The following is a 22,890-nucleotide window of genomic DNA, read 5'->3' on the forward strand; positions in this document are numbered from 1 at the left end:
CCCTGAGTTCCTGATGACTCATTATCACAAAGGGCCTGGATCATAGGCAAATAGACCACTGTGCTGGACAGTTAAAGTGTAGGACTGAAGACAGGGAGGAAAAAGAGAAGGAAGAAAGGAAATGGGTTGAGAGAGAAGTGGAGAAGGCAGATTTTACCAAACCCCAAGAAACTCACAACTGTGGAAAACTCAACCTTTATTATTACCTGCCTAGTGCAGGGGATTAAAATTGCCTCAAGCTAGGTCCATATATTAGTGTAAAAATCTGTCTCTTCCCCCCCAAAAATGTACAAACCCCAGGTGATTATAGAAAAAAACCAATGTGGTAGCTACAATAGAGAAGTCCAACCCCCAGGCCACAGCCCCTTGCTCTCTCATCTCCCCTAATCCCCAGTATTTACTCCACAGAAACGTACAGGCTTAGAGAAGGCCTAGCTACAGCATGGCAGGTGGGAAGAAGGGACGAGGATCAGGGCAGGGGCCACCCGCCCCTCTTCCAGGTCCAGTGTCTGAGGGGACATTGGAGGAGGAGAAGGAGGCCAACGCTGAGAACAATTCCAGGGGTAGGCCCTTTTTTGTCTTCCTCACCCCTCAAGTTCTCAGCCAGCAGAGTCCAGTGTGTGACAGGAAGAGAGAAGCTGGGGGTACAGCCACCTCCCCCTAGGAACCAGTGTTATCCAGTGAGGCCCAGGTGCTCCAGTGAGCCAGGTCCAGTGTCTGCCCTGCATTGCCCCACCTTTTCCCAAAGGATGGCTGGTAGAAGTCAGAGACGGTCCCATCCACAGGGCCAGCTGGGTGGGCGGCAGGGGCAGAGAAGAGGGACGGGAAAGGGAAGTGAGTGCCAGGTCCGGTGAAAGCTCCCTGGGTAGGCCCAGCCCACCCACAGTCATGCTGCCTCTCGGGGAGATGGGCAGTCAGGAAAGGGGGTGGGTGGGGTGGGCATAGGCTTCTCTTGTTTTCGTGTCATGGTTTCCCAAGGGTGGGTCAGCAGGATGGCATGATTCACACTGTGTTGAGTGCATCTTCTGCCAGAAACCGATGTAGCTGGGAAAAGGGCGGCCGCTGCTCAGGTTCCCGGCTCCAGCACTGAAGCATCAGCTCATACAGGCCCTGCGGGCAGGCAGGTGGCCGGGACAGGTACACCTGCAGCAAGTAGCATGGCATAGAGAGAGCAACAGGTGTTCTTTAGTCTCCACACTCCCATGCTCCACCCCTCACACCCCCACCCCACCTCCCCCCAGCCTCTGCTCTGACCTGCCGGCCCTGGTCCCGGAAGAACTCCCCTGCATTCTCGATGACTTGTTCGTCGGTGAGTTGCCCAAAGGGCTGGGCCCTGCAGAGCATCAGCACCTCCCACAGAGTTACCCCAAAGGCCCACACATCACTCGCCGTGGTGAACTTGCCCTGGGACATAGAGAAGGCAGAAAAGGACCTCAGGCAATGAAGCTGTAGGGAAGCCCCACACCCACCCAGCCTGACTCCTTCTCCCCCTTAACTTCCACTCTCCTTAGATGGCCTACCTCCGTCCTCCCTGCCCCCTTTCCTTATGCTCTGGTGCTCTTCTCCTCCTCCCCATCTTTCCTTTCCATTTGCCCTCCATTTTCTGGTCCTGATTCTCTGTTTTCCCCCAGCCCTATCTCCAGCTTCCTCTCTCCTCTTCCCTGACACCCTGTCCCCATTCTTCGCTCCTGGGCCCTTTCCCCATCACAAGATCTCTCTTCCTTGGGTCCCTTGTGCCAGAGGGATCCCCATTTTACAGACAAGGAGACAGCAGCCAGAGAAGGCAGGTGACTAGCAAAGCCACAGCGCTGAGTGGCTGCTGCTGTTGTCCTCTACAGTTCTGCCTCTGCCTGCCTCTCCTCCAACTACTCACCATGAGAATGCACTCCCACGCCATCCACCGGATGGGTAGCACCGCCCGGCCCTGCACTCGGTAATAATCTCCAGCATAGAGGTTCCGGCTCATGCCAAAGTCGGCAATTTTGATAGTGAAATTTTCCCCAACCAAGCAGTTCCGAGTGGCAAGGTCTCGATGGACAAAGTTGAGTGTGGCCAGATAGCGCATGCCTGAGGCAATCTGGGCTGCCACATGCAGTAACATCGGGTAGCTGGTGAGGGAGCCAAGGACAGATGGTTACCAGGATTCAGACCCAGAGAACTCCCAACTCCACACATTCCTGTGCAGGAAAGGAAGCAGACCCCAGGCTTCTGGTGTGAAGAAGTGTTAATGCCCACATGAGGCCAGGGGCAAGATCCCACTCAACCCCCATCTGGGCCATCCAGCCATAAGGCTCTGAGGTTAGGCTGCCACATCTAGGCTCAAGTGGTGAGGGTGCGGGAGGGCGATTGTGATTCACAGCAGTGTTCGAGTCCCTCCCTCCCCTCCACTGAGCCATCTCAGTCTGTGTGGCCAAGTTCTAGAATTGCCATATTCCCTGGTCCCTATCCCAGATCCCTCCTGGGACTTCTATCTGCCTCCTGACCTCATGCTCTCTTTTTCCTCCAGTCTGGAGTAAAGGGAGAGAGGGTAGCTCTCCAGGAAAACCTCCCTGCACAAGTCGGTACCTGATGGTGGGTCCTTGGGTAGCCTCCCCATCCCCAGGGGCCTCCTCGGCTATCTTGTCCTCCAACTGGTGGGCGCTGAGGAACTGGTTCAGGTCTCCATTCTCCATGTAATCCGTGATCATGCAGAGAGGGTCGTCCTGCACACACACACCCAGGAGCCGAATGATGTTGGGGTCCTTCAGCCTTGACATGATCTTCACTTCCTTCAAGAAATCATTCCTGGAGAAGCAGGGAGAAGGTGAGGGAAATGCTGAGGGAGCAGCCATGCCTTTCCTCCTGCTCACATAACCCCAGCACATGCCCCAAATACCAGCCCTCTGCTGGGCACTGTCATAGTTCTCTCTGCCTTGATGCCCAGGCTTCAAGGCCTCCCTTCCAGATGTCCTCACCTGGCATTCTTGGTGGCATCTGGCCGTAAGATCTTGACAGCTACCAGCAAGGGCTGCCCCTTGCGCACACTGATGGGAAAGTCAAGACTGACCAGGTCTTGAGGATTCTCTACCTCACAGAGGTGCACCTGAAGGATGAAAGCCACAAGGTTCATCCAGATCACTGGGTCCAATAGACTAACATGACCGATGGCCGAGAGACCAGGGGACATGCAGGCGTGGTGGCAGCTGGGTCAGGTGTTATTGGTGGTCAGATGTCTTTCTTACCTCTCCAAATTGGCCCTCGCCAAGCTTCTCCTTGAACCGGAGCCTCGATCGAGGGAAATCCACTCTAGGGGGCCCATCCCCCACTGCCCCTGGGGGTAGTGCAGGCACAGCATAGGTGTTGCCCCCAGTGACGCCCTGCAGGGTGACAATGTCAGCCTCGGCATAATGGGGGACACTGTTCTGGGGAGGTGGGGGCAGAAGCGGGGCACCTGGCTTCTCAGGCTCCATGTAGTCCCCGTTGCAGGCTGGAGAGGTGAGGAGGAAAAAGATAGGACAAGGGATCAAGTACGGCACCTGACAGCCACAATTCACCATAGCCCAGCCTCTCTGAGGACCTGTGTCTCCCAGTTAGGGGAGATATCAGGTCCATCCTGAATCTTCTTTGGTGCTCTAGCCACTAGCCTTGAACCAGATGCAAGTTAACTACTCCAGAGAAAGTTTTTAAGCAGTGCAAATGGTTAAGCAAAAGCTGTCATCAATTCTTACTGTCATCAGTTTTTACTGTGTGAGGCTCGCCCAACACAGACCAAGAGATCATAAGGAAGTCTGGGTTGGCAGAGGAATTCCTCTACCCACCACCGGAAGCATGGTCTACCTAGCCAATCTCCTCCATTTCCTAACCCCTTGCCCCTCTCACCACCAGCTCCTTCTACTCCCTTTATCTGCTCTCTGGATGAAAGAGGAGCCCCGGCCCCTCCCTGCCATGGTTCCCCAACGCTCCCAACCCAGCACACCAAGCTCAAAGACAAAGACAAGGGCACACAGAGAAGGGAGAGGGCAACAGTTCTCCACAGCCCCACAATAAGGCATCCATAGACAGGAGGGAATCAGAGCGGTTCCCTCTTGGCCCTGGGGAAGAGGCCACAATGAGAAGGCAACATGGAGGGGAGGAGGAGAAGACAGGAGGGGCAGGGCATGAGCCTTCACCTCTGGGACTGCAGAGAGAGGACACATGGGGGGAGAGGGCAAGCGCCCAGGGTGAGGCCCTCCTCCTCGCAGCTCTAGAGAGAGGGGAGAATAAAGGGGGTTTATGAGATAGCCTAGGACACCACAGCCCTGGAGAGCTGGGGAGGCAGATAGGAGAGGAGGAGGGGACAGCGCTGAGACCAATAGCCTTCTACTTCTAGGTTCAAAGGGGAGGCCATCAAAAGGAGCGAGGAGCAGCAAAGCTGAGCTACAGGGATGAAAGCTGCCAGCTGGAGCGCTCAGGAGAGCAGGAGAGGCCACAGTGGGGAAGAGGAGTGCAAGGTGTGAGGGCTTTTCCCTGCCCCAGTAAAGGTATGGGGAGCCTGGTGGAGCCCAGGGGCAGAGGGGCTTACCCTGGGTGTTGGTGGGTTTGGCCCAGGCGGGTGTGGGGGGGCCCGGGCCTCGAGGGGGACGGGCGTAAGTGGCCAGAAGGAGGCGGTAGGCCGGATTGGAGAGCAGCAACGCTGTCGGGAGAAGGAGGGGGAGACACGGGGAAGGGGTGAGACTCAAGGCTAGACAGACAGGGAGACCTGGAATAGAGCAAGACTAGGGTTCACTGGGATGAATATCCTAAGAGACAGAACAGAATAAAACAAGGACCTGGAGAGTGATGAATAGCTGAATGGACAGTGGATGGATGCATGCTTGGGGAGATGGATGCATGGATGGATGGCAGCTGGACAAGGAGATGATGATGGATGATAAACAGATGATTGAGTGAATGGATGATGGAGGGACAAATGGGTATATGACTATAAATAGATGGATAGGTGGTTGGATGCATGGATGGAGGCAGCTAAATGGATGAATATACATGAGTGGATGTATAAATATAGATAAATGGATGGTAGATGAATTGATACAAGGAACAAATATGAGTGTAGGAAAAAATAAGAGAGGCTAGGCACATACAATGAAAAGACACAACGAAGAAGATGGAAAAACTTGTATGTGACACAGAGACGGATGAGACCGGAGGGAATTATAGACAATAGGTAGGGATTTTGAGATAGCTTTTATGCAAAGAAAGGTGACTAGGGTTATAGAAGTAAGAAAATGGCATAGACAGGAAAAGAAGAGAAGAGGAAAGGAGGAAAGGAAAGAAGAAAAATAGAACAGAGGTGGCACTGAATGAAGGCAGTCCTTACCAGAGCTATTGGGAACACAGGGAGCAGAGTGGGGTGGATTTCCACGAGGCCGGGGTTCCTGGTAAGGCGGTGGCTCTCGAGGACCTGGGCGATTGTTGATGAGGATGGTATCCCCAGGAACAGACAGGTGAACTGTCAACTCTTCTTCCAATACCCGACGTTCGGCCTTGATATTGGAAATAGGCCATGTTAAGTGAGGCCACTGCATAGCACACACTTCTTGGTGCTTTGTAAGCATAGCACCTGAGTTATCTCCTTTAGTTCCCAGCAAAAACCTCTGGTTGGGCTCCTGCAGGCTCCATTTTACTTTCAGGCATAGGCTCAAACTTAAACTGAGGACCAGTGGCTCATGTTTGTAAATCCTAGCTACTCAGGAGGCTGAGATCTGAGGACTGCAGTTCAAAGCCAGTCCAGTCAAGTAAAAGTCTGTGAGATTATCTCCAATTAACCAGCAAAAAAGACAGAAGTGAAGCTTTGGCTCTAGGACTAGAGAACTAGCCTTAAATGAAAAGGCTCAAGGACTTAGGCCCTGAATTCAAGTCCCAGAACCAGCAGGCATACACACACACACACACACACACACACACACACACACACATGCACAACCAGCACACACACACACACACACACACACACACAACCAGCACACACACACACACACACAACCAGCACACGCGCACACACACACACACACACACACACACACACACACACACACACACACACACACACACACACACACACACACGCTGAAGAGCATTTTAAGTAACTTCCCTGATGGGATTCCAACCCAAATCTGAGCAGCCTCTAATTGTCACCCCTAATGCACTAAGTTACAAGTAAACAAAGGCTTGGGGAGTTCACACATCCATTTGCCCCTCTCACTCTTACTTTCTACCCACTTCTGCCTGAATAAGCTGATTGGGGTTGGCCAGAGAACCCCAGGGGCAGTTAGTGAGGTCAGAAGCAGTTTGCAGCCTATACCAGAGTTCACTGTCCCTCTCAAGCGGCTCACTCTAGACTCCTTCCAGCCCTGGTAACTGCAGCCTCCCCTTATCCCAACAGGGCCAAGAGTAGGGGATTGACCCATTCCTGTGAGTCCCAAACTTCCTGTTCACATTCTTCACAGTGGTCTCTATGTCAGATCATGCTTCCAACTCTGCCAACACGCTGACTTATGCAGCCCCCTCTCCACACCCCTCCTGCCGCTCCACGCACCTTGCTAAGGAGCCTGCGCCAGTGCAGCCGCCACAGCATGAGGGCAATGATGAGGAGCAACAGCAGGATAATGGCCACCAGGCAGCCAATGAGGATGGCAGTCGGACTCCCCTCTGCCTTGGCCACAGGCTGCTGGCCCCGGGGCTCTAGCTCTGGCAGAAGAGAGGAGTCAGTACCACAGGAGGATTCCAATCCCACCCAAGGGGAGGCCAGGGAGGATGGTGGGAGAGGCTGCTCACCAATGCTGCTGAAGTTAGTGGGAGGTGGGCCAGGTGGCCACCAGGGAGCTGGCGGGAAGGTGCCCCCCAGAACTGGAGAGGAATCATTCACCACATCTGGGGAGAAGGAAAAGGAAGAGAGGAAGGAGTCAGAGGAAGAGACTCAAAGAAGCATGTGTGTGCTTGAGATCTAGGGAGTGGAGGAGGAGGGGTGACACTCAATATTGGCAACCACTGACCAGTCAGGCACCAACTAGTCAGAGCAAGCGGTGGGAAGTCCCTGGCTGTGGGCAATTGGAGGGCTTCAGGACAGAGCCCAGGGTAGGAGTGCTGGCTATCAGAAGGCTTAGAGAAAAGCTGACTTCTCCACTGAGCCTTCCACTATTAACAATCAGTACTGTCCTCTGGGTAAGGGTCAGTCACGAACAAAGAGCTCCTAAAGACAGAACAAGCTGGGCACTGGTGGCTCATGCTGATAATCCTAACTAGTCAGGAGGCTGAGATCTGAGGATCACAGTTCAAAGTCAGCCTGGGCAGGAAAATCTGTGAGATTCTTACTCTCTAATTAACCACAAGAAGTGGCACTGTGGCTCAAAGTGGTAGAGTGCTAGCCTTGTGCAAAAGAGCTCAGGGACACAGCAACTAGGCCCTGCGTTCAAGACCCACGACAAAAACAAAAGGGGGGGGGGGGGAGAGAGGAAACAAGGAGAAAAAGGGCTCTGATTATTCTGCTCCTGGCTGAGAAGTCTTATAGCTGATAGGTAAGAATGATGCCAGGAATAGTATTCTACAGCACATCAGGGTCAATGCTTAAACTGGTTGGCAACTCTGGGGGCTGACTCCAGAGACTTACCAGAGATGAAGGAGATTTCACTGAAGAGCAGCCAAGGCCCCGCAAAGAGGAAGCGGCATTGCAGGAAGCGACCCACACGGCCGCCCAGAGGTACTGAGATAGCCCGGGCTCGGGGGTCCCCTAGGCTGCCCCCCAGGGCATGGCGCATGGGTTCCCCCTCCCAGGCCATAGCAGGACTTCGCTTGAATCGACATTCCACCCCGCCTGGCAGGCGAGCTCCCAGTGTGTGCATATTGTTACAGTGGACCTAGGGAGACAGGGGGAAGACAGAGGGTCAAGGCCAGGAGAGCCCCAAAGAACCCTGGTAGCACCTTACCCTGTCACTAGGGCCATCCCTGAGGGCTGCGCTCACCTGCATGGCCTGGAAGACCCTCAGTTGGTCAAACTCAAACTCCATCTCCACATAGCCACTGGGGAAACTGTGGTTGCTCCATCCCACATAGTCATAGCCTGGCCAGACTCTCAGCTCCTGGCTCTGCCGAAAGTCATCCAGCCCCACCACACCATCTGCTAGCTGGCCCAGACCACCATACTGCAGCCTGGAGAGGAGGGGACCAAAGAAGAGGAAATGGAGGTTGAAAGAGAAGGTATCAACTGTCCAGATGCACTGGACATCTCCCTTCAATAATCTGGCTGGCCTATTTCCTGTCTACTTGTTCCTCAACCCATCCCAACCCCATTAGTTCCCTTTTCTCTTTTTCTTTTTTTTCCCCCCAGTCCTGGGGCTTGAACCCAGGGCTTGGGCACTGTCCCTGAGCTTCTTTTGTGTAAGGCTAGCACTCTACCACTTAAGCCACAGTGCCACTTATGTGATACTGAGGAAATAAACCCAGGGCTTCATGTATGCAGGGCAAGCACTTTACCACTCATCCACATTCCCAGCTCCTTTTCTTTCTGTTCTCTATACTACCTCTAGGACCATCACAGGTACTTTGTAGGCCACATGCTGCACACCTTTAAGGCATGCTATTTAATCTATGCTGTGCCAATTTCCAACAGCCAGGGGGTGCCTCTAATTCACTCAAAGCGTTCTCTGGAGATAGCGGTCCTGTGGATTACTGCCACTTTATTCTTGACCATGCCCCCTAAAGCTCCACCTCCTGATCCCTCACCCTAGTTCCTCCATTTCACGGCCAAGACTACTCATCTAGACACCACCCTCCAACCTCCCGCACACACTCTGGCCTCCCTCCCAGGCTCCATGTCCTCCCCAGCGTCTTTCCTCTCACCCGCCCACGGTGTATCCATCGTAGGTGGAGTCATTGAGGTACACAGCCTCAGATAAGTACATAGTCTGCCCCACAGGGGCTGTGTAAGACAGGAGTCCATCTGTCAGGGAAGGAAGAGGAGAGTTAGAGATAGGAGCTTGCCGGGCTCTGGTGGCTCACGCCTGTAATCCTAGCTACTCAGGAGGCTGAGATCTGAGGATCACAGTTCAAAGCCAGCCCGGGCAGGAGACACCGTGAGACTCCTATCTCCAATAAACCACCAGAAAACCAGAAGTGGCGCTGTAGCTCAAGCGGTAGAGCGCTCGCCTTGAGCTGAAGAGCTGAGGGACAGCGCCCAGGCCCAGAGTTCAAGCCCCACAACCGACCAAAAAAAAAAAAAGAGACAGGAGCTTTTACTCCCTACTCTCGCCCTGGGCCTGGGTAGATTTCAGCCCTGTTCTTTTTTTTTTTTTTTTTTTTTTTGTCGGTCATGGGGCCTGAGCTCTGGGCCTGGGCGCTGTCCCTCCGCTCTTCAGCTCAAGGCTAGTGCTCTACCACTTGAGCCATAGCGCCACTTCCAGCTTTTTCTGCTTATGTGGTGCTGAGGAATCGAACCCAGGGCCTCATGCATGCGAAGTGAGCACTCTACCACTGAGCCACCTTTCCAGCCCCTCAGCCCTGTTCTTGTGTCCCTTCACTGGCCCATAGGCATGGGAGAAGAAACGACACTGTCAGTCCCTTCCTCAGGAAAGGGTACTGAATGACCCTCTTCATATTCCCCAAGCCCTAGAACCAAAATGGATTCTTAAGGGAACTTCACTACTCACCCCTCCAGAGGCAGCCATAGAGCTCCACCCGCAGACAGACACTCATGACTCGGTCAGCCCGGGGATAGAAGCGAACCAGTCGGGCCACCATGGGGGGCCCGAGGTCCTTCAGCACCACTCCCCCGGGGTCCTCATTCCCTGAGATCACCTGGGGGCCAAGAAACAGGGCAGATGAGTGGGGAGGGCCCCAGACCCTAGTTAAGTCACAGTTAACTTCAAACTGGTCCACAAAGTTTGTTCAGCCTACTAAAAGACCCCCCAGAAGGGAACACTGAGCACACAGCACTGTGGGAATTTATATAGCCAGGCGTTTATAAAATAAGGATCTACAGCAGCAACCTCATGTTTCTTAGAGCCTTTGGTCTGTCCTCAAACTGTAGTTTCAGGTCCCCCTCTCTCTCTACCTGCCTCTATCCAAGTCACTTCTGCCATTATGGCTGGATCCAGTCTAGACCCTTAAAGCCCTGACCCCACTTCATCTCCCACCTCTTGCTCTACCCCATTCCCTCTGTCCATTCAGCTAAAGTTGGCTGACTGCCTACTCCGTGCCTGGCACATTCTCAATGGTGAACATCAGTCTCTCCCCTCAGCAGCCTAGGACTCCAGTAGGAGAAACAGCTGAGAGGAACAAGAGGCTGAGTTGTGAGGACAATGAGGTAGATGGTCAGAAAAGGCTCTGTGAGAGGTGACATCTCGGGGGAGAACTGAATTGGAGCCAGGGAGTGCCTGTGGGTTCCTAGAGGAGGAGCTTACCAACCACACAGAACAGCATTGGAGAATGTTCTGACTGTAGAAAGCAGCCCTGGTTTGTTCCAGGCACAGCAAGAAAGGCAGTGTGGCCAAAGGAGAGCCAGAAGCCAGGCTGGGCTAAGTGTTCTCACCCAGCCAAGGAGCTCTAGCTTTGTTTTGGTAGAGTCAAGTGCCAATGGAGAACTAGAAGCTGGATGTGACACCTCTGACTAGCATTTTCTTCTTTTTCTTTTTCTTTTCTTTTTTTTTTTCTTTTTTCTTTTTTTTGCCTGTCCTGGAGCTTAAACTCGGCCTGGGCACTGTTTCTGAGCTTCTTCTTTTTTAGTTTCTTTCTCTCAAGGCCAGAATTCTACCACCAGAGCCATAGCACCACTTTCGGCTTTTTCAGAATAGTTTATTGGAGATGAGGCTCACAGACTTTTTTGTTGTTGGTGGTGGTAGTCATGGGGCCTGAACTCTGGGCCTGGGCTGTCCCTTAGCTCTTCAGCTCAAGGCTAATACTCTAACACTTGAGCCACAGCACCACTTGCAGCTTTTTCTGCTTATGTGGTGCTGAGGAATCAAACCCAGGGCCTCATGCTTGCGAGGCAAGTACTCTACCACTGAGCCACCTTCCCAGCCCAGAATCTCACAGACTTTCCTGCCAGGCTGACTTGGAACCATTCAACCTTCTGAGTAGCTAAGATCATAATCTTAAACTACCAGAACCTAGCTCGGACTGGCATTTTCTAAGGACCACTACATATAGCCTAAGGTCAAGATCTAACATCAGGCAAAAAGGTTTGGAGACTACTCCTTTCATCTAAGCTGGGAAGGGATGGACACTTGGCCTAAGGCTGTAGAATGGGGTGGGAAGAAGTGAGATTCAGGAAATGCTATGGAGAAAGACTGGCACTGCTGATGCTTTGGAAGAGGAAGGAAAAGAAAGGGAAAAAAGTCAGGATATCACCTTAGCTCAGAAGCTGAGCTACTAGGCAACGGAAGCATAACACTTCATGAGCTGAGGATGCTGGGAAGAGGGAAGGTTGGGAGCTAAGGTCAATGGTGAGTATGAGATACTCACTAAACACCAAGGTCCAGGAGGGGGTTCAGGTTTGCAACACTGGGTGGCATTAGGAGGAGCAGACCTACTCTAGATCTATCCTGGAGCTGGAGCTGCTATAACTGGAGGGTCAACCAGAATATAAGTGCTGTTTAAAGTATGGCTAGCTACTCAGGAAGCTGAGATCTGAGGATTGCAGTTCAAAGCCAGCCGGGGCAGGAAAGCCCATGAGACTCTTATCTCCAATTAACCACCAGAAAACAGGAAGCGGTGTTGTAGCTCAAGTGGTAGAGCACTTGCCTTGAGCTGAAGAGCTCAGGGACAGCACGCAGGCCCAGAGTTCAAGCCCCACAACAGACCAAAAACATTAAAAAATACAAATAAAAGTATGATTGGGCATTGCCACTACTATCCTCACCTCCTGACCCCAGCGGTCCTTCCAGTCCATCCAGCGGTAGCCATCCCGGGAGTAACGCAGCCGGTAGCTACGGGAGAACTCCTTGCCCAGACCTCCAGCATGGCGGCCCTGGGTGCCCACCAAGGCAACCAAGTGTAGTCGCCGTAGATCCACCTGCAGGTACTCCTCCTCCTTGGGAAATACAGGCCCTGCAGGGCACCATGCCCCATCTCCATCACTGCTCTCCAGCCTGGTAGGAGAAAGGAGGTTACAGGACCTTTGGTCCCAGATCTTCCTCTGCATCTCCTATTTAAAACCTTCCACCCCTACCTCCACCACCAGACTGCTGGAGTTTCATCTGCATGGGTATTCTCAGAAGCCTCTGGGCTTGGGCAAAGGGGCTGGAAAGGCAAGCAGAGACCTGAGGGCACCCTCCAGGGTAGTCACAGGTATGTATGCCAGGTACCTGCTGTGTCGGGCAGCCGTGGAATCTGACCAGGAGCTGGAGACAGAGATGTCACTGTCAGGAATGGTCCGGTCCTGCATGCCCAGGGCATAGCGGCACTTGGCTGGATGAACATAGGCATAATGGGTCAATGTCGCCAACTCTTTGACATCCCCGCCCCTCAAGCTCTATCCCTTAGGGATAGAAGATTCAGTGTCCTCACCAGGGTCAAAATGTCCCTTCATGTCAGCATCTCCAGTTGCCACCAAGAGCAGCAGCAACAGTAGAAATGAGAGGGCCCTTGGCCCCATAGCTCCTGATCCCTCAGGCCTAAGGAGGTAAGGGTCGCATCTCTGCAGGGGACAAAATGAGTAGGAGGGTAAATGAATTGGACACTGAGTCACAGTGACAGCAAAAGATAGGATGGCTACTTTGGGGATAACAACAGTAAATTGTCAAAGATGGCCATTGTTTAACATCATCAGCTCTATGTTTAGACTTTTTCATGTGCCAGACACCAGGCTAAACCCGTAAACAGAATCTATAATTTTATCTTCACAGGCCACATTATAGGGTAGATTCTGTTACTGTCCACATTGCATAGGTGAAGAAACTGAGGTAGAGATCCACTTAAATATGCCAAAAGATCTGTTCCCCTACTCAGGAAAAGATGACAAAATACCCCCACAAACAATGGCTTCAAACAAAGAACATGCAAATGAAAGTGGACAACACATATAAAAGGGGAAAAGGATAATAGTTACAAATAAACTAAGTATGGGGGCTGGGAAGGTGGCTCAGTGGTACAGCACTTGCCTTGCATGCATGAGGCCCTGGGTTCGATTCCTCAGCACCACATAAGAAAAAAGAAAAAAGCCAGAAACGGCGCTGTGGCTCAAGTGGTAGAGTGCTAGCCTTGAGCTAAAGAGCTGAGGGACAGCGCCCAGGCCCAGAGTTCAGGCCCCAAGACTGGACCCCAAAAAAATAAAAAATAAAATAAAATAAGTATGTTTACAAATTGAAACAAGAAAACATATATAAAAACAATCTAACAGAGAAACAGCCAAAGAATGTAGTCATTTCATGGAAAAGCAGTTTAACTGCCAACAAACTTTTTTCTTTTTAACTGTCAAAACTAGGGGCCAGTGGGTCGCACCTATAATCCTAAACTACTCAGGAGGCTCAGATCTGAGGATCACTATTTGAACCCAAGTCCTCAAGACTTTTTTTTTTTTTTTTTTGTCGGTCGTGGGGCTTGAACTCTGGGCCTGGGTGCTGTCCCTGTGCTCTTCAGTTCAAGGTGAGCATTCTACTGCTTGAGCCACAGCGCCACTTCCAGTTTCTAGTGGTTTATTGGAGATAGGAGTCTCATGGACTTTCTTGCCCTGGCTGGCTTTGAACCTCGATCCTCAGTCTAAGCCTCTTAAGTAGCTAAGATTACAGGCCCTCCTGAGTAGCTAAGATTATAGGCGTGAGCCACCGGCACCTGGCTCCTCGAGACTCTTATCTCCAATTAAGTACCAAAAAAGCCAAAAGTAAAACTGTGACTCAAGTGGTAGAGCACTAGTCTTAAGCATAGGGACAGAGCCCAGGCCCTGAATTCAAGCCCTAGGATCAGCACCAAAAAAGAAAGAGAGACAGAGACAGAGACAGAGACAGAGACAGAGAGAGAAATAGAGTGTCAAAGAAATAGATATTCATTCAGGCACTGGTGGCTCATGCTTGTACTCCTAGCTACTTAGCAGGCTGAGATTTGAGGATGATGGTTCAAAGCTAGCCCAGGCTTTCCTGGAGACTGACACTCTCTCTCTCTCTCTCTCTCTCTCTCTCTCTCTCTCTCTCTCTCTCTCTCTCTCTCTCTCTCTCTCTCTCTCTCTCTCTCTCTCTCTCTCTCCACTCTTCTCTCTGTTCTCTCGCTCTTCTCTCTTCTCGCTCTGTCCTCTCTCTTCTTGCTCCTCACCCCCCCTCCCCCTCCCTCTCCCTCTCTTTTCAGGAGGTCCTGAGGCTTGAACTCTGCCCTGGGGTACTGTCCCTGGGCTCCTTTTGCTCAAGCCTAGCACTTTACCACTAGAGCTACATCACCACTTCAGGCTTTTTCTGTGATTTAGTTGGAGATAAGTCTCACAGAGTTTCTCCTGCCCAGGCTGGCTTTGAACCAAGATCCTCAGTTCTCAGCCTCCTGAGTAGCTAGGATTACAGGTGTGAGCCACCAACACCTAGCTATCCTCAACACTCTTATCTCCAATTAATCACCAAAAAAACATGAATTGGAGCTGTGGCTAAATTGTCTAGCCTTGAGCAAAAAAAGCTCAGGAACAAATGCCAGGCCTTGAGTTCAAGTCCCAGGACTAGCATACAAAAAATGCAAATCAGATTGACAATTTTTTTTTTGGGGGGGGGGTCCAGTCATGGGGCCTGAACTCTGGGCCTGGGCGCTGTCCCTCAAATCTTCAGCTCAAGGCTAGCACTCTACCACTTGAGCCACGGCGCCACTTCCAGCTTTTTCTTTTTTCTTTTTTTGCTTATGTGGTACTGAGGAATCGAACCCAGGGCTTCATGCATGCAAGGCAAACACTCTACCACTGAGCCACCTTCCCAGCCCCTGACAAATATTTTTTAAGGTTACGACTTCTATGAATGGTAGAGACAGATGAAAAAGGAGCCACGCCTCTTTTTGATAGAAATGTAGTATTCTGTATTCTGTATTTGAAAAGCAACCTAGCAGTATAATAATTCTTTTTTAAAAAATGTTCATAGATTTCTATGTGGCTATGGAAAGTACCAATATAACTATCTCCAACTTAGTGTGATTTCCGGATGTCTCTGTTGAATATGAAAAGCAAGACTCAGAAGGATTAAAAACATGCATTCCACCTTCTGAAAGCAAAGAATAAACAAACTCGTTTGTACACATACTTGTAAGCATGTCTAGAATACTTGCATTAGAACATGAGTTAACAAAAGGAAAAGACAGGCTGACCGCACTGTTTTGGTAAAACATGTAATACTAATGTCATGTAAAATGTCATCTATAAATAAATACAAAAATCATTTTAGTTTTTTTCTTTTTGTCCAAGACTAGGACTTAACCTCACTATCTGGTGGTTACTTTTGCTCATTGGCTAGCACTCTACCCACCTAATCCACACCTCCAACCCTCATTTTTAGTTTTTTATTATTTATTTATTTATTTTGTCAGTCGTGGGGCCTGATCTCTGGGCCTGGGCGCTGTCCCTCAGCTCTTCAGCTCAAGGCTAGTGCTCTACCACTTGAGCCACAGCACCACTTCCAGCTTTTTCTGCTTATATGGTTCTGAGGAATCGAACCCAGGGCCTCATGCATGCAAGGCAAGCACTCTACCACTGAGCCACCTTCCCAGCCCCCATTTTTAGTTTTTAAAAAGTAAAAGTATCTTAAGTATCAGCTAAACCTGGATTGATTGGCCCTCCAACTTCCAAGCCTGGAAATTCAGAGAAGCATGGGTTTCAGTCCCTTCTAATCCCACCACCCTCTAAGTCCCATAGGCCCAATACGGTCCCTAAACCAGTAGCTTTGACAAACGCAGAACCCTGGGCCCATCCAGACCTGCTGAATCCGAATCTGCATTTTAACACCATCCAGGTGATCTGTGTCCACTTAAGTTTGAAAATCCCTACACTGTTTCTTCTGGTGTCCCAGAAGCCTACCCCATCCCAGATCAGCCCAACTGTCACCTTATAAACCCAGGAATCTAGCTGTCCCCACACCCCTGCTACAAGAAAAACCGTTCTAACCCATGCCAGTGCCTGAGTTCTTAAGGCTCTGAAGTCCTGAGGAACCACCCCTGCCATCAGGTCCAAAGCATCCTTTGGCCTGCACTCCTTGCTCTGCCCCTGACATCCTATCCTCCCAGTTCCTACTTTCTTGAAGGTGGTGGCCTCTGACAAGAGCTCAGGGCTGAGGAAAAGACAGTTGCCTTGGAGATGAAGGCGGGTCTAGAGGGAAGCCAGGTCACCCCAGGAGGTAAGGAGGAGTGGTAGGGGGAGACTCCCCCATCTCTTTGTCCTCCTCCAGCTGCTCCCACAATGCTCTAGGGCAGGAATGTAAGAGGCAGCTGAGACCCCATAGTCATAAGCAGCAGCTGAAGGAGATGACGGAGTTGTGGGGAGTACTAGCTAGAACCATGACTAGTCCCTGGGGGGTGTGGGGGGGTTCCAGTGCCACAGTCCCAGGAGATTGGCTAGGAATTCCTGGGTGCTGCTCTCCACCCCCACCTCTCTGGGAACAGCAGGGCCCTTGTTTCCCTGAGTAACCTTCATGCCTATCCCAGATGAGTCACCGGAGCCAGAAAGAGAAGAGAGGAGCCTGGGGCAGAGATACAAAGGCAGACCTAGGACAGGAGGCAGAGAAGACAGCCGAAACACAAAGAAGAGGTAAACAGAACTGGCTCAAAATGCAGGGCGCAGGGCCAAGCAGGGAAACACGGAAGAGTATAGCAAAGTCTGGGATATCCCATTCTCTAACATCCCCCAATCACCCCATCTCTTTCCACCAAATCTTAAGCTCACAGTCAGAAACAGGGAGGACAGGCTAAGAAGATTCACCCAATCACACCTAGCTTGACTCCTTTACAACCAATTATAAACCCGGGACTAGAACACCTTGCCTCAGGCCCTTCACTCTCCTCTCCCAACTCCCATTCACCACCCAAAAATCTATACCCAAACAGCATGCACGCACGCATGCGCACACACATACATATACACACACACACTCATAAAAGCGCATGCACACACAAACTTACTGTAAATACTGGGGCTAACACACAGCATGCATGCCTCTGAGTGTCTCAGACAACCCCTCCCAGCCTTTTAGGGAGACATGGCAAACACGGAGGCCCAAAAACAGACACAACACAGCCACTCCATCTACACCTTGGCATTCTTTAAAGTCCAATCCTTGGGGAATACCCGGTTCAGACACCTGTGAACATGAGATGGCAGATACCACATGCTCCTGTAGCCACCAGGGGCCTCTGGATCCTCAAAGAACTAGATCCACTTCCCAACACACATGGGTACCCAAGCCAGAGGCAGGGCCAAGGGGGTGGTACACATGGAAACGGGGTGGGAAGAGCAGCATTGAGAATAAAAACCACATGTAATCTCATGCTACCTTTGAGGATTTCTAGAAGGTATTCTATTATTCTATAAGGTATTCCATTGTATGGGTGTATCTCAATTGGCATTTTTTTGTGCATTTTGTTTTAAGACGGGGTCTGACTATGTTGCCTCACCTTCCCAAGTAGCTGGTACAATAGGCCTGCCTCCCAGTGCTCAGCTTGGTTTGTATTTGTTTAATAAACTTCCCACCTTTATGGGTGGGGGGAGGGGAAAGAACAAAAACCGTTTCTCCAGACACTCTTTCACCTGTCTCTGCAGCGCACTCGGTGCTAGACACACCTACATCCTCAGCAACAGTGACTCCAGCGCCGGCCACACGCTGTCTGGGAGCCGAGGTGCTGGGTTGCCCGGCCAGCGGGGAGCCAGAAAGTGGAGGCTTGGGGGCGTAGGGGTGGGACCTTGAGAATGGCGCTCACTGGATGGGGAGTGACCTCATCTCATGGCAGAACCAACCAACCGTCCGGCATGGATTGTCCCTGGTAGGTGAGGTGTCCGGCCAGCGCCCGGCGGGGCCTGGCTGTCGGTCCGGCCGCGGGTTGAGCGGAGGCTTGGCAGTCGATGCCCGCAGGGACCGGTCGGGCAGCTTCTCCAGGGGCGGGTGCCGTGACTCAGTGGGCCACATTTGCGCACCTGTCCCCCACCCTGGGTCCGGGGAGGCCCCTATCCCACGGAGGGAACACTTTCTCGGAAGCCACTTTCTCCGATTTCAGACAGGGAGCCGGGGGCACAGGGGTGGCGCGCAGGGCCCGATCCCTCCCCCCGCCCGCGCTCACCCCGCGGCCGCCCCGCAGGGCCCCCCCTGCCCCGCCGATCTCCCTTCCTACCTCTCATCGCTCTTCCCGGTAGACCCTTCCAGGCGTCCGACCCCGCAGTGGGGCCTCCGCGGCGGCGGCGGCGGGGCGCGGGGCGGGGCGGGGAGCCAGGAGCCGGGAGCGGGAGGCGCCGGCGGGGCTCGGGTGTCGGGAGGCGGCACCCGCGAGCAGCTGTCGGGGGCCTGTTCCGGGGAGAGGAACCAGGGCAGGGGCGGCTCGGGCCCAGGCGCCGCCTCCCCGCGCCGGGTCCCCCTCCTCCCCGCGCCCGCGCTCCCCTCCCCTCCGCCGGCCGCCGCCGCGCGCTCGGGGCGCAGCCTCCCCTCCCCCTCCCGGGCCCCCGGACTCCCACGCCCCGGCGCCGCCCACCCCGCATCTCCCGCGCACCCGGCCTCCCCCAGGTAACCCGCCCGCGCCCCCCACCCATGGCGCGCACCCGCCCCAACCCCTCCCGCGTCCCCCGCCACGCACCCCACCCCCCGCTGTCCCATCCCCGGGGGGCGATGAGGGGGTCCACACACACAGCAGGCCCCACTTTGCGCCCCTCCCTACCCCCCCCCGCCCCTGTTCTGGGCTCGGTTCCTGGAGCAGCCCCCGGCGCCGAGGACCGAGCGGGTTTCAACAGGCCCGGCGCCCAGCGAAGCGCGGTAGCCCGAGTGGGGGCAGGGAGCCCGGATCACCTGTCCACCCGACCCGCGTCTCCTACCACCGCGCTTGGCTTCTCGCTGGGACCCTCCGGGCTCTCCACAGCCCACCCGAGGTCGCCCCCAGAGCCTGGCGAGGAGCCATTCTGTCCTAGCCCCGATTTCTCTCGCATTCCCGCATTCCCGTTCCTCTCTCTCCAGACCGCTCTCGGGAACTCGGGGCCACACTTCCAGGCCCTGTTTCCCCTGGACTCCCCTGCTACCGGGCTCGTAGTCCTTAGGCCTGGTGCGCAAGTGTGTGTGTGTGGGGGGGGGAATCTGATCACTGGTATGGGGGGCCTAGAAACAGAGCCAGGACAGGTGAGTGGAGAGACGGAGGAGGAGGAAGAAGATCGGGGCACACTGTAAATCAGACATTGCCTGACCGGATGGGAGCCCGAGACAGAGCTGCGGGGAGACTTGGGTAAATAAAGAAGAGAGCTGCTGAGCAGTGGACCGTGTGGTGCCCACAGTCCGCCCTCAGGAAGCACCACCTGTCAGCCCTCCTCTCCACACCCCCACACCTGCCAACCCCTGGACCATGTTAGATCACCAGGAAGGTCTCTCTGGGCAACATCACAGATCGCCACGCCATGGCACCTCACAGCTGACATAAACTCTGACACAACCCCCGGTGTCGTTCCAAATAGTCTCAAGAAAGAAACACCAAGCCCAAACCAGACAAGAACACAAAAGCACTACCAGGAAGAGGCTGGCCCTTGGGAGAGGCCAAGGCACACAATGAGTCCAAGTTCACAAACCCAAGGACACTGTAGCCGTAGAGGAACTTGCTCACAGACAGTCCCGGGTCACTGGCAGAACGGGCCTCTGGCCCTCCCATCAAGCCCCCAGGGATTTCCCCAGAGCACCTACCCCACCGCAGACAGCAGACAGCGCTGGGAAATCTGAGTCCCGGAGAGGCTGGGCCCAGCCTAGAGCCAGGCTGGGGGTGGGGCCAAGGCTTCTCAGTCACCTCACCTGGGCCAGCCTCAGCCCTTCCTCCCTGAAGCTGTGCATTGGGGACGCCCCCCCCCCCAGCAGCAGCCGAGCTGAATTTAGGCTCCTCATACCCCAGAGGGACATTCCACACCCTGCACTCATGCTGACTAGGACCCAAGGATTTGCTGGGAGCAATAGAGGAAGCCAAAGAGTCCTAAAACGTTGGTCTGCTCTTCTCATGCTCCCAGGAGAAATTCCTGGTCAGTGATGCCCACTTCACCCCAGCCCTGAGAGGGATGCAGCCCTGGGGCCCAGCGGAATCAAGTGACAACCGCCCAGGGGGGCTGGAGCCAGCTGGAATGTGGGGACTGGAACCGAGATTTCCAGGGGCCAGAGAGGGAAATCCCAGCCACTCAGGATTCCACAGCCAGGCCACACATCTCAAGGGTGCCACCCCTCCTCATTTCCCTCACTACTTCCAGCTAGGAGGTACCACATGCTCTGCAACCTCCAAACCCTGCCTTCCCCTTCAATGGCTTCCTGCTGCCCAGGAAGGAGAGGAGGGGAAAGAGCTTTCCAAAAAAAAAAAAAAAAAAAAAAATGTGGAAGAGAGTAATGAACAGCTCTAGGCCTACAGGGACCTGGCTATTGTGGGGAGACCAACCAGAATCAGTGAGAAGGAGGATGGACCAGATGCCCCCAGCCCCCCTCAGCTTCAGACCCCTTCTCAGAGATGCAGCTGCCTTTGGGGGGAAGCAGGTTGGGTCAGCAGCTGGGAAAAGTGGGAAGCGGCTGGTGGGGGGGGGCAGGGTGTGGGAGTGGAAAAGGCTCTGGGAATGAGTCATACCTTAATGCCACAAGTGGGAAACTGAGGCCCCAAGTTGAAGGAGGAGGAAAAAAGGATGTCACTGTAGCAGAAAGATGAGATCGCTCAGCTGTGCATGGCCTGGGGGGAGGAGAAAGAAAGGACAGAGGACTAGCAAGAAGGGAACGGGGCTGGTGACATTGTGATGGAACTCAGAGAAAGGCTGGAGAGAGATGGAGGCAGGGGCTGGGGGACAGAATGTTTAGGACAGAGCAAACACATCACAAGATAGTAAGACCACAAGACCCAGGAGATAACTGAGGGGCACAGAAGAAAGAGTGGGGAAGAGACAAAAAAAAAAAAAAAGCACCCACAGTGAGGAGCCTGCAGGAGGTGAGCAGACAGACAGAGGGAATAAGAATAAAGGACAGGGCTGGGAAGGTGGCTCAGTGGTAATGTGCTTGCCTTGCATGCACGAGGCCCTGGGTTCGATTCCTCAGCACCACATAAGCAGAAAAACCTGGAAGTGGCACTGTGGCTCAAGTGGTAGAGCGCTAGCCTTGAGTTGAAGAGCTGAGGGACAGCGCCCAGGCCCAGAGTTCAGGCCCCACAACCAGCAATATATATATATATGACAAAGAAAAGAAGAGTGAAATAAGCCTTAGGGGAAAAAAGAAGGGAAAGACTGAGGCCCAGAGTTTGCAAAAAGGAGACATAAGGATATGGGGTCTAAGAGGCCTTGAAAGGAAGGGCAACTGCAGGACAGAGGAGGGAAAGTGGAAAGCAGATGCCTAGAAATGGAACCAAACCTGTCTTGGGGCTGTAGGACACAGAGGCTCCTGTCCTACCTTTAGGCCATCCTTGTCCCTCAGGTTATTTTTCACACACACACACACACACACACACACAGCACCCAATTCTGTTCTCCATCCTCCCTGGTCCCGACCACCTGGCCCACCTGGTCCTTTCCCACAAAGAGAAAGGGGGACTCCAGTGCCCCTCCTGCCCTTCCAGCTCAGTTCTGACCCCCCCTCCCTCTCACCTCCAGCTAGAGCTTCTCCTCGGTTCCAGTCTCTCGAGTGTTGGGCCTTTGGGGTTCTAGGTCTGAGGCTGCTGAAGCTGCCAGGCTTTGTCCAAGCACCCCAGGCCCAAGAGCAGCTGCCCGGGGCCAGCTGCGGCTGGCTTCAACGTGACCATGGCAACCCAGCCTCGCTCCCCTTGCTGGAGCCTCTCAGCCCCCGCAGAGAGGGAGGGGACAGCCTGGCCTGAGAGAAAAGGAGGGGAGGCTAAGAACTGTGAAACTTATTAAAGGAGACCCCCAGACAAAGAGACCCCCAGACAAAGAGACCTTGGACAAAGGGAGATGAAGGAGGCCAGAAAGCAAGCCTTGGCTAGCTGTGACCACGGGCTTAGAGAAGGGAGAATGTGGGGGATGGGGGCTAAAGAAAGGAGTAGAGAGATCAGAACTGAGCAGGGTGGTCCTTTGGAGGCATCCTCTGGATCCCTAAATGTACTTCCTTCTCCCAGAATTTTGATTTCGTGGCCCTGGGGAGAAGTAGAATTTGTTTCCTAGTCAGCTGCCCCCAAAGTATTACATGATGAATTCTTCCCCCATTTTCCCCCATTGCACCAGTGGCCACAGGAAGAACTAAAGCCAAAAGGCACCATTGCTTTTCAGGAACCACCTCCATTTCAAACTAAAAAGGCTGACCTATCTACCTGTTAAGTATAAGCAGCTTTGTCAAACAGTACACTCCAATTCTTGGTCTGGAAACAACCATCCCCAAAGCTGAAGGAGGAAGGTGTCTCATTGGACTTGGAGGGAGGAATGAGGCCTCTCACCAGCACCAAAAGGCGAGAAAAGCAGAGGAGGGATGAAAATTATGACTGCCATTTGCTTGCCTTGGCTGCATCCACCACCATCCTGGACCTTCACTGGTAGGGTGGGGGGGAGACCCAGGAGTCTGTCTGGGTGATAATTTCCCCTAACATCAGCTCCATATTGCTAGGGATCTCTGAGCCCCACGTCCCCTGCACCAGGCAGGGCTCAGATGAGAAGAGTACAAAGAGTTGCTAAGAACAGAGTCCACCTCACCCTCTGCATACTGAAAGTCCAGAGAGAGAGAGAGAGAGAGAGACATCTGTAATCACATCAGACCAGGATTATGAACACGTGTCTATAATCCTGGTCTGCTGTAG

At 53.2% G+C, this 22,890-nt stretch overlaps 1 protein-coding gene across 5 annotated transcripts; it reads right to left on the reverse strand.

The window, feature by feature from the left end:
- Window positions 1-179: 179 nt before the first annotated feature.
- On the reverse strand, window positions 180-21,781 carry Ddr1 (discoidin domain receptor tyrosine kinase 1). 5 transcript variants are annotated; one of them, XM_070024208.1, is made up of 20 exons: window positions 21,734-21,780; window positions 20,734-20,832; window positions 18,280-18,449; window positions 12,517-12,646; window positions 12,315-12,417; window positions 11,870-12,098; window positions 9,660-9,807; window positions 8,854-8,953; window positions 7,977-8,163; window positions 7,625-7,871; window positions 6,793-6,888; window positions 6,554-6,705; window positions 5,336-5,501; window positions 4,541-4,651; window positions 3,222-3,466; window positions 2,955-3,082; window positions 2,566-2,784; window positions 1,874-2,108; window positions 1,255-1,404; window positions 180-1,143 (listed from the first exon to the last, which is right to left on the reverse strand). In XM_070024208.1, the coding sequence occupies exons 4-20, from the start codon at window positions 12,602-12,604 to the stop codon at window positions 1,003-1,005; spliced, it is 2,745 nt and encodes a 914-aa protein (XP_069880309.1). In that variant the 5' UTR covers window positions 12,605-12,646; window positions 18,280-18,449; window positions 20,734-20,832; window positions 21,734-21,780; the 3' UTR covers window positions 180-1,002. The 5 variants fall into 5 exon arrangements, with proteins under 5 accessions (XP_069880309.1, XP_069880312.1, XP_069880310.1 ...); XM_070024211.1 differs by lacking the exon at window positions 4,541-4,651 and having other exon boundaries at window positions 21,734-21,781; XM_070024209.1 differs by lacking the exons at window positions 20,734-20,832; window positions 21,734-21,780 and adding an exon at window positions 19,821-19,836.
- Between the last annotated feature and the right edge of the window lie 1,109 nt (window positions 21,782-22,890).

This window comes from Dipodomys merriami, unplaced genomic scaffold, assembly GCF_024711535.1.
Source record: "Dipodomys merriami isolate MVZ:Mamm:240054 unplaced genomic scaffold, mDipMer1.0.p SCAF_16, whole genome shotgun sequence".
NCBI lineage: Eukaryota > Metazoa > Chordata > Mammalia > Rodentia > Heteromyidae > Dipodomys > Dipodomys merriami.

Coding starts and splice junctions, on each gene's coding strand:
- Ddr1 (XM_070024208.1), bottom strand. CDS start 12,604: ATGGGGCCAAGGGCCCTCTCATTTCTACTGTTGCTGCTGCTCTTGGTG. Junction 12,418..12,516: donor GAAGGGACATTTTGACCCTG/GTGAGGACACTG, acceptor ATGTTCATCCAG/CCAAGTGCCGCTATGCCCTG. Junction 1,144..1,254: donor TCCGGGACCAGGGCCGGCAG/GTCAGAGCAGAG, acceptor TACTTGCTGCAG/GTGTACCTGTCCCGGCCACC.